Source organism: Anolis sagrei, chromosome 8 (assembly GCF_037176765.1).
Source record: "Anolis sagrei isolate rAnoSag1 chromosome 8, rAnoSag1.mat, whole genome shotgun sequence".
Lineage (NCBI taxonomy): Eukaryota > Metazoa > Chordata > Lepidosauria > Squamata > Dactyloidae > Anolis > Anolis sagrei.
In genome coordinates, this window is record NC_090028.1 from 43,465,342 (window position 1) to 43,475,756 (window position 10,415).

The 10,415-nt window shown below is 46.2% G+C and overlaps 1 protein-coding gene across 1 annotated transcript in view; it reads right to left on the reverse strand.

Annotated features, from left to right (window-relative positions):
- AARS1 (alanyl-tRNA synthetase 1) overlaps positions 1–5,980 on the reverse strand; it is a 45,901-nt gene extending 39,921 nt beyond the window's left edge. Inside the window, exons 1-3 of the mRNA XM_060787825.2 lie at positions 5,878–5,980; positions 2,231–2,381; positions 457–645 (exon numbers count right to left, since the gene is read on the reverse strand). Of these exons, the coding sequence (XP_060643808.2) occupies positions 457–645; positions 2,231–2,374 (333 nt within the window). The 5' untranslated portion in view covers positions 2,375–2,381; positions 5,878–5,980. The remainder of the gene's footprint in view (positions 1–456; positions 646–2,230; positions 2,382–5,877) is intronic.
- Between the last annotated feature and the right edge of the window lie 4,435 nt (positions 5,981–10,415).

Here is a 10,415-nt window from a genome sequence, read left to right on the forward strand (position 1 = left end):
TTGACCTTGAGTTTTGGAGTTGTAGTTCACCTACATCCAGAGAGCAGTATAGACTCTAACGATGATGGATCTGCACCAAACTTGGCACAGATACTCTATATGCCCAAATGTGAACACTGGTGTAGTTTGGGGAAAATAGACCCTGAACTCCTCCAACAATTGTATTGAACCAAACTTCCCACACAGAACCCCCATGACCAACAGAAAAAACTGTGTTTTGTTATGGTTTTTGGCAACCCCTTTGACACCCCCTTGTGACCACCACCCCCCCCCCCCCCAGGTGTACTGACACCCAGGTTGAGAAATGCTGAACTAAAGCAACCTATCCATATGCACATAACTTTAGAAGAAGGGGAAACACACTCAGGTTACACCTATTATTCAGATTTGTCAAGCATTAGCCTGCAAATTGCCTTTAATTCTGCCCTAAACCTGTTGGTGGAATCCCTTCCATACCTTGAAATAATCTCCGAAAGACCAGGAGCCCAGCATCTCAAAAAAAGTGTGGTGATAGACATCTTTGCCAACGTCGTCCAGGTCATTGTGTTTCCCGCCGGCCCGGATACACTTCTGAGTGTTGGCAGCTCGCGACAGTTTGGCCATGGGGTGAGAGGGGTCGATCGTGTTGAGGAAGATGGGTTTGAACTAGAGGGGAACAAGAGCAGGGCTTCAATTCAAACAAGTCCAATCAAGCATCTTCTAGAACAGTCCTTCTCAACCTCTCTAATGCTGCAACCCCTTAAGACAATTCCTCATGTGGTGGTGACCCCCAACCATAACATTATTTTCGTTGCTACTTCAGAACTGTAATATTGCTAATGTTATGAGTCGTCATGCAAATATCAGATATGCAGGATGTATTTTAATTCACTGGATCAAATTTGGCACAAATACCCAATACACCCAAATTTGAATACTGGTGGGGTTGGGGGGGCATTGATTTTGTCACTTGGGAGTTGTAGTTGCTATGATTTATAGTTGACCTACAATCAAAGAGCATTCTGAACTCCACCAACAATGGAATTGAACCAGTCTTGGCACACAGAACCCCCAAGACCAACAGAAAACACTAGAAGGGTTTGGTGGGCATTGGCCGTGAGTTTGGGAGACGTAGTTCACCTCCATCCAGACAGCACTGTGGACTCAAACAATGATGGATCTGGACCAAACTTGGTACGGATACTCAAACTGTCCAAATGTGAACAATAGTGGGAGTTTAGGGAAAACAGACCTTGACATTTGGGAGTTGTAGTTGCTGGGATTTACAGTTCACCTAAAATCAATGAGCATTCTGAACCCCACCAAAGATGGAATTGAACCAAACTTGGCTCACAGTTCTCCAGTGACCAACAGAAAATACTGGAAGGGTTTGGTGGGCAGTGCCCTTTGGTTTTGGAGTTGTAGTTCACCTACATACAGAGATCACTGTGGACTCAAACAATGATGGATCTGGACCAAACTTAGCACAAATACTCAATGTGCCCAAATGTGAACACTGGTGGAGTTTGGCGAAAACAGACCTTGACATTTGGGAGTTGTAGTTTCTGGGATTTATAGTTCACCTACAATCAAAGAAAATTTCTGAACCTCACCTCATTGTGGAAAGTTTGAACCTCAAACTTTGGGAAGTTCAAACTTGTGGGAAGTTTGAACCTCATTGGGTCAAACTTCCCACACAGAGCCCCCATTAGCAACAGAAAATACTGTTCTTGTGGGTTTTTTCGGGCTATATGGCCATGTTCTAGAGGCATTTCTCCTGACGTTTCGCCTGCATCTATGGCAGGCATCCTCAGAGGTGAGGTCTGCTGGAACTGGGAAAAAAAGGGGTTTATATATCTGTGGAATGACCAGGGTCAGACAAAGGGCTTTTGTAAGTTGGGCTAGGAGTGAATCTTTCAACTGACCACCTTGATTAGCATACAATGGGCTGACTGTGCCTGGAGAAAACTCTTCTTGAAAGGTGATTAGATGTCCCTGCCTGTTTTTCTGTCTGCTGTTTTTGCTGTTGCAATTGGTCAAACCACCTTTGGGTGTTTCTTGCAAAATAAACTAAAATTTGTTTCAGTTGCCATATATGCTCATGTCAACCTTGTGGATTTTGATATGCCTGGAAATAAGTTCAAGGTAAACATTTGGGAGTTATTTTTGGTCTTTCCCCACTCTGCCACTGCAAAAGAACCCCCAACCCTTCACTCCCTTCACCCATTTTGAATTGTACATCCTATCTGACCTGATTCATGCCAGCATTGGCGAAAAGGAGAGTTGGGTCATCCAAAGGGATGGTGGCGGAAGAGTGCACATACGTGTGCCGATTCTCCACAAAGAAGTTGATGAAGCGTTGACGAATTTCACTGGCGGTTAATGTCGCCTCCATCTTGGAACTGATAAAAAAAGGGGAGAAAGCAAGTAGTAGAATTGAATGATACACTGAAAATTCAATAAAATATATATTATATAGCTCTGGTGTGGGCTGGTCCATGAGGTCACAAAGAGTCGAAGCGACGGCACAAATCAACAACAATTATTTATTTATTATTTATTTACTTTATTTCTAGACCGCTTTCCTCAGCCCTCAGGCGACTCAAAGCAGTGAACAACATCGATACAAAACATCACGAGACAAGTATAGGGCAATTAAAAACAATTGTAACATAAATAATTAAACATCCGTATATCAATCATTAGCGCCTCAACAGTAAAATCAGAATCCAGTCTCGTCATCCATTATTCCGTATTCCTATGTTCAATTACACTGTTTAATCAAATGCTTGTTCGAACAGCCAGGTTTTCACTTTCCACAAAACGCCAGCAGGGAGGGGGCCGATCTGATATCTGCAGCAGGGTGTTCCACAGCTGAGGGGCCACCACTGCGAAGGCCCTATCTCTCGTCCCTGCCAAGCGAGCCTGTGATGCAGGACAGAGAGCAGAGCCTCCCCAGGTGATCTTGGTGTCCTAGTCGGTTCATAGGAGGAGATGCGTTCGGAGAGGTAAGTAGGGCCAAAACCGTTTAGGGCTTTATAGGCTAACGCCAGCACTTTGAATTGTGCCCGGTAGCGAAGTGGCAGCCAGTGGAGCTGGCGCAACAGAGGAGTTGTGTGCTCCCTGAGTGCTGCTCCTGTTAACATCCTGGCTGCTGAGCGTCGGACCATATGAAGCTTCCGAGCAGTCTTCAGAGGCAACCCCACGTAGAGAGCGTTGCAGTAGTCTAAACGGGATGTGACCAGAGCGTGGACTACCATGGCCAAGTCAGACTTCCCAAGGTACGGGCACAGCTGGCGCACAAGTTTTAACTGTGCAAAAGCTCCCCTGGTCACCGCTGAAACCTGGGGTTCCAGGCTCAGCGACGAGTCCAAGATCACTCTCAAGCTGCGAACCTGTGTCTTCAGGGGGAGTGTGACCCTGTCCCAACACAGGCTGTAACCCTATGCCCTGTTCGGCCTTGCGACTGACCAGGAGTACCTCTGTCTTGTCTGGATTCAATTTCAATTTGTTAGCTCTCATCCAGTCCGATACAGCAGCTAGACCCCGGTTCAGGACCTGAACAGCCTCCTTAGAAGAAGGTGGGAAGGAGTGACAGAGTTGGACATCATCTGCGTACAGGTGACACCGTACCCCGAAACTCCAGATGATCTCCCCCAGCGGCTTCATGTAGATGTTAAACAACATAGGAGACATTATTGAGCCCTGTGGAACTCCACAAGACAATGGTTGTGGGGTAGAACAGGTGTCCCCCAGCAACACCTTCTGAGATCGACCCTCTAGGAAGGACCGGAGCCACTGCAGAACAGTGCCCCCCAGGCCCATTTCCATGAGTTGTCCCAGGAGGATACTGTGGTCAACGGTATCGAAGGCCACTGAGAGGTCCAGCAGAACCAACAGGGACACACTCCCCCTGTCCAGCTCCCGGTGAAGATCATCTACCAAGGCGACCAAGGCTGTCTCGGTACCATGTCCCGGCTTAAAGCCAGATTGCGCCGGATCCAGATAATCCGTGTCTCCCAAGAATACCTGGAGTTGTGAGGCCACCACACGTTCCAGGACTTTGCCCAAAAAGGGGAGATTGGAAACAGGCCGATTGTTGACAAATTGAGTGGGGTCCAGTGATGGCCGAGAAGGGGACTCGGGGAGGCTCACATGAGGCCAAGCCCAAACAAGAAATTACAATAAAATAGAAACCAAAACACAAGCAACAACACAGTAAAATACATAACAAAACCTGGCTCTTCGAAAAGGCCTTCAACTAAGTGCTATGTTTTTTGGAATGACCACCGGAATGGACTATGGCTATGAGACTGATTATGACCCCAAACTAGACGAAGCGGATTTTTAGATGTTGTGTTATGGTCTTGATTTATTGTAAATTGTTGTCTTTCTATGTTCTGTACACCGCCACGAGTCGCCCTCGGGCTGAGAGTGGCGGTTAACAAGTGCAAATAATAAATAATAAATAAATAAATAACATATGTGAATAAAATAAGCAATATACAAATACAATATCCACAGTCATAATGACACATGTGCAAGATAAAATGGTAAAAACTCAGGGTGAGATAAAAGAGGAGCAGATTATTTGGGGGGGGGGGGCTCATATAGACACGGGTTGTAAAAGAGGCCTTCATACAAGGGGGGGGGGGAGTGTACTCCAGGGACAAGAATGTTGAGTCCACACTGCCAGATAATCTATATAAACAAAAATGTCATGTTCGTTTGTGGGATTAACAGAACTCCAAAACCACTGGATGGATTGACACCAAATTTGGACACAAAACACCAAACAACCCAATGTATGTCCTTCACTCAAAAAAATATGATTTTGTCATTTGGGAGTTGTAGTTGCTGGGATTTATAGTTTGCCTACAATCAAAGAGCATTCTGAACCCCACCAACGATGGAATTTAATCAAACCTGGCACACAGGACTCCCATGACCAACAGAAAGCACTAGAAGGGTTTGGTAGGCATTGATGTTGAGTTTGGGAGTTGTAGTTCACCTATATCCAGGGTTCACTGTGGACACAAACCATGATGGATCGGGACCAAACTTGGCACGAATACTCAATATGCCCAAATGTGAATACTGGTAGAGTTTGGGAAAATAGAATCTTGACATTTGGGAGTTGCAGTTCCTGGGATTTATAGTTCACCTACAATCAAAGACCATTATGAATTCCGCCAACGATGGAATTGAACCAAACTTGGCACACAGAACTCCCATGGCCAACAGAAAGCACTAGAAGGGTTTGGTAGGCATTGATGTTGAGTTTGGGAGTTGTAGTTCACCTCCATCCAGAGTTCACTGTGGACACAAACAATGATGGATCTGGACCAAATGCTACACAAATACTCAATATGCCCAAATGTAAACACTGGTGGAGTTTGGGGAAAATAGACCTTGACATTTGGGAGTTGCAGAGTATGGGGGAAATAGAATCTTGACATTTGGGAGTTGTGGTTGCTGGGATGTATAGTTCACCTACAATCACAGAACATTCTGAACCCCACCAACGATAGAACTGGGCCAAACCTCCCACACAGAACCCACAGAACCATCCAAAGTGGGCCACAGCAACGCGTGGCAGGGGACGGCTAGTCAGGGATAAAGATATGATCTGGGATCAGATCCTGGGCCTGAGTTCCTCTGACCATTTGCCTCCTGATTCGGCCTTTCAGCTTCTCTGCCAAGGAGTGCTGGGGCCTCACCAAACTACAGCTCCCAGGATTCCAAAGTGGTTTCAAACCGCGTTAAAACTGCAGTGCAGATGCATCCATGAGAGGAAAAGTGAGGCAATGAAACAGCCAAGTAATACAATCTAAAGGAAGTTATAGGATGATGAGGATGAGGCCTTTCCCACCACCCAAGCGCCCTCCCTCAAAATACCTGTCCTCTCCGGCCGGGCAGCTGCCAAAAGAAGAGGCCTAGGCCGCACTCACAACCTCCACGCCGGCTTCCCCTAGGCCCCGCCCACTCGCGTCAAGGCGCTGAGCTGTGATTGGCGCAGCAGCCGCCTCGGCCCCTCCACGCAGCCTCCGATTGGCCAGCGCCGCGGAGAGGCGGGACTCTGGCCTTAGGCCTCACTCCCAACCTCCAGGCCGGCTTCTCCTAGGCCCCGCCTACTCGCGTCAAAGCGCTGAGCTGTGATTGGCGCAGCCGCGGCTCGGCCCCTCCGCGCAGCCTCCGATTGGCCAGCGCCGCGGAAAGGCGGGACCCTTCCTGCGGCTGATGCAATGCCTCGGCAACCAAAGTCACGTGGTCTGCCAAGAAAGGGCAGAAGGCGAGCAGGGCGCCGCCATTAAGGGCCTGAGCTTGGGCCCAGCAATAGGAAGGCATGGCTCTCATTCTCATCCAAGCAGACAGGTTGCAGGTGGCCAGGAAGGATGGGCAGCATTCCTTCTGGTGCCTGAGGCAAAATTAAAGGGTTATTAGATTTATAATATATCAAAATTATATATATATATATATATATATATATATATCTGGACTGACCTTGAAGGAGCTGGGGGTGGTGACAGCCGACAGGGAGCTCTGGCATGGACTGGTCCATGAGGTCACGAAGAGTCGGAGACGACTGAACAAATGAACAACAACATATATATATATATATATATATATACACACATACACATTATCACCCAGAGGTTTATATATGCAGATGACCTCGCCCCAACAACACAAGCAGAAGTCCACACAGAGAAGCTGAGGAAATCCACAAGAAGCAGGTGGGGAATTTCAACAGAAGGGAAGAAACCATGGAAATCAACAAAATCTGGCTTAATATTATATTTATTATATATATATATATATATATATATTATCATCAAGAGGTTTATATATGCAGATGACCTCGTCCCAACAACACAAGCAGAAGTCCACACAGAGAAGCTGTGGAAATCCACAAGAAGCAGGTGGGGAATTTCAACAGAAGGGACAAAACCATCTGGCTCAACAAAATCTGGCTCAATATTATATTTATTATATATATATATAAATTATCACCAAGAGGTTTATATATGCAGATGACCTCGCCCCAACAACACAAGCAGAAGTCCACATAGAGAAGCCGTGGAAATCCACAAGAAGCAGGTGGGGAATTTCAACAGAAGGGACGAAACCATGGAAATCAACAAAATCTGGCTCCCACTATTTAAATTTTTAACATTAAATAAAGAACAAAACTCAAACATAAAGGAACTCCAGACAAGAAACCATCAGGGACAATTCATCACCTCTCCACAAAGGGTTCTCCCAGGCAGTAAGGAAATGAACAAAATTTGGCTCCCACTATTTAAAAAAAACTCTAAAATTTTAACATTAAATAAAGAACAAAACTCAAACACAGGGGAACTCCAGACAAGAAAGAATCAAGGACAGCTAATCACCTCTTGACAAAGGATTCCCCCAGGTAGTAACAAGCCACATTTAAAAACTGTCAGGCCATCAAACGCTAATCAAGGTGGCCAATTGAAACATTCACACCTACTATGAAAATGAAAAAAAAATTCTGGCTCCCAGTTAAAGCCCACGTTAAATGACAAGAATGACATCACCATGCTCTCATGACCCTCCCAGTAGACAGGTTGCAAGTGACCGGGAACATTGGGCAGCATTCCTTCTGAAGCTTGAGGCAAAATTAAAGGTTATTGCAATTTATTATATTTATTCACCACTCACCAAGAGCTTTATATATGCAGATGACCTCGTCCCAACACCACAAGCAGAAGGCCACACAGAGAATTTATTTACGACATTTATACGCCACCTGTCTCAGAGCGGCTTACAAGATATATATATTTTATTATTAGCATAGTACAATATCAGTATTATATATTACTATATTGTACTATACCATTATATTGTAATATTATTAGTAATATTACATGTAGTGTAAAATATATAATTATAATATTGTATTGGACAAAGAAGGCTGAAGAAATCCAACACCTGGCAGATACCCATGATGCTCAGGGATACTTCAAAGCCACAAAGGTCGTCTATGGACCAAGAAACCATGGCACACAGCCTCTACGCTCATCAGATGGAACCAAACTCCTGAAGGACCAAAAATCAATCGCACTACGTTGGAAAGAACACTACCAAAGCCTCCTGAACCACAGCTCCAATGTGGCCGAAGAGGTCCTCTCACAAATCCCGCAACAACAAACCAGAGATGAGCTTGCAGCACTGCCTAGTCTGGAAGAAGTCAGCAATGCCATCAGCCAACAGAAGAATAACAAAGCCAGCGGACCGGATGGGATCCCTGCTGAAATCTTTAAAGAGGGAGGACCTGAGCTGACACACCAACTCCACCAGCTCATAGAAAAAGTGTGGGTGACCGAGAAAATCCCAGCAGACTTCAAGGATGCCACCATCATCACCCTCTTCAAAAAATAGAAAAGAACAGACTGCGGAAACTATCGAGGTATCTCCCTTCTAACCTCCGCTGTGAAAATCCTCGCAAGAATCCTTGCAAACCGCCTTCTGCCCCTCTCAGAAGACACCCTCCCAGAATCCCAGAACGGTTTCCGTCCCTCCAGAGGAACAGTGGACATGATCTTCACCGCACGACAGCTCCAAGAAAAATGCAGGGAACAAAACCAACCTCTGTACATGGCATTCATCGACCTTGCAAAGGCATTCGACACAGTGAATCGCAGCGCTCTCTGGACCATCCTCCACAAAATCGGGTGCCCAAGCAAATTTGTGAACATCCTGCGGCTCCTCCATGATGACATGATGGCAACAGTCTTGGACAGCAGTGGCTCCCAAAGTGACCCATTTAAGGTGGAATCGGGTGTCAAACAGGGATGTGTTATTGCCCCAACTCTATTCTCCATCTTCATTGTTATGATACTTCACCTTGTTGACGGGAAGCTTCCCACCGGAGTGGAAATCATCTATCGGACAGATGGCAAGCTGTTTAACCTCAGCAGACTGAAAGCCAAAACCAAGGTTACAACAACATCTGTTATAGAACTCCAGTATGCTGATGACAATGTCATCTGTGCGCATTCAGAAGAAGATCTACAAGCCACTCTGAACACCTTCGCAGAAGCATACACGAAGCTCGGCCTGTCACTGAACATCGAAAAAACCAAAGTACTGTTCCAGCAGACACCAGCCAACCCCTCTCCAATGCCAGAGATACAACTTAATGGTGTGACATTAGAAAATGTGGACCATTTCCGCTACCTTGGCAGCCACCTCTCCACCAAAGTCAACATCGACACCGAAATACAACACCGCCTGAGCTCTGCAAGCGCAGCATTTTTCCGAATGAAGCAGAGAGTGTTTGCGGACCGGGACATCCGTAGGGATACCAAGGTGCTTGTCTATAAAGCTATTGTCCTCCCAACCCTGCTCTATGCCTGTGAGACGTGGACTGTCTACAGACGTCACATGCAACTCCTGGAACGATTCCATCAGCGCTGCCTCCAGAAAATCCTGCAAATATCTTGGGAAGACAAGCAGACAAACGTCAGCGTGCTGGAAGAAGCAAAGACCACCAGCATTGAAGCAATGGTCCTCTGCCATCAACTCCGCTGGACCGGCCACGTTGTCCGGATGCCCGACCACCATCTCCCAAAGCAGTTGCTCTACTCCAAACTCAAGAATGGAAAACGGAATGTGGGCAGGCAGGAAAAGAGATTGAAAGATGTGCTCAAAGCCAACCTGAAAAACTTTGGCATAGACACTGAGAATCAGGAAGCCCTGGCCCTTGAGTGCTCCAGCTAGAGGTCAGCTGTGACCAGCAGTGCTGCAGAATTTGAAGAGGCACAAATGTAGGGCGAAAGAGAGAAACATGCCAGGAGGAAGGCGCGTCAAGCCAACCCCGACCGGGACCGCCTTCCACCTGGAAACGGATGCCCTCACTGTGGAAGAAGATGCAGAGCAAGAATAGGGCTCCACAGCCACATACGGACCCACAAGAACACTGAAAGACAATCTTTCTCGGAAAACGAGGGATCGCCTAATTAAGTAAGTAATAATCCATATTACTGAATCAGATAATTATCTTATTTGAACTTAACTATATAGATCTATATACTGCCACATAATCCAGTTCAGAGCGGGTAATCTGGATTGTATATGGCAGTGTAGAAAGGGCCTTCAATATGGTGACCGCTAGGTTCTTGTGGGTTTTTTCAGGCTCTATGGCCATGTTCTAGAGGCATTTCTTCTGACGTTTCGCCTGCATCTATGGCAAGCATCCTCAGAGGTAGTGAGGTCTGTTGGAATTAGGACAATGGGTTTATATATCTGTGGAATGACCAGGGTGGGACAAAGGACTCTTGTCTGCTGGAGCTAGGTGTGAATGTTTCAACTGACCACCTTCATTAGCATTTGAAGGCCTGGCTGAGCCTGGGAAAATCTTCTGTTGAGAGGTGTTAAGATGTGCCTGGTTGAACCTAGTGATTCCA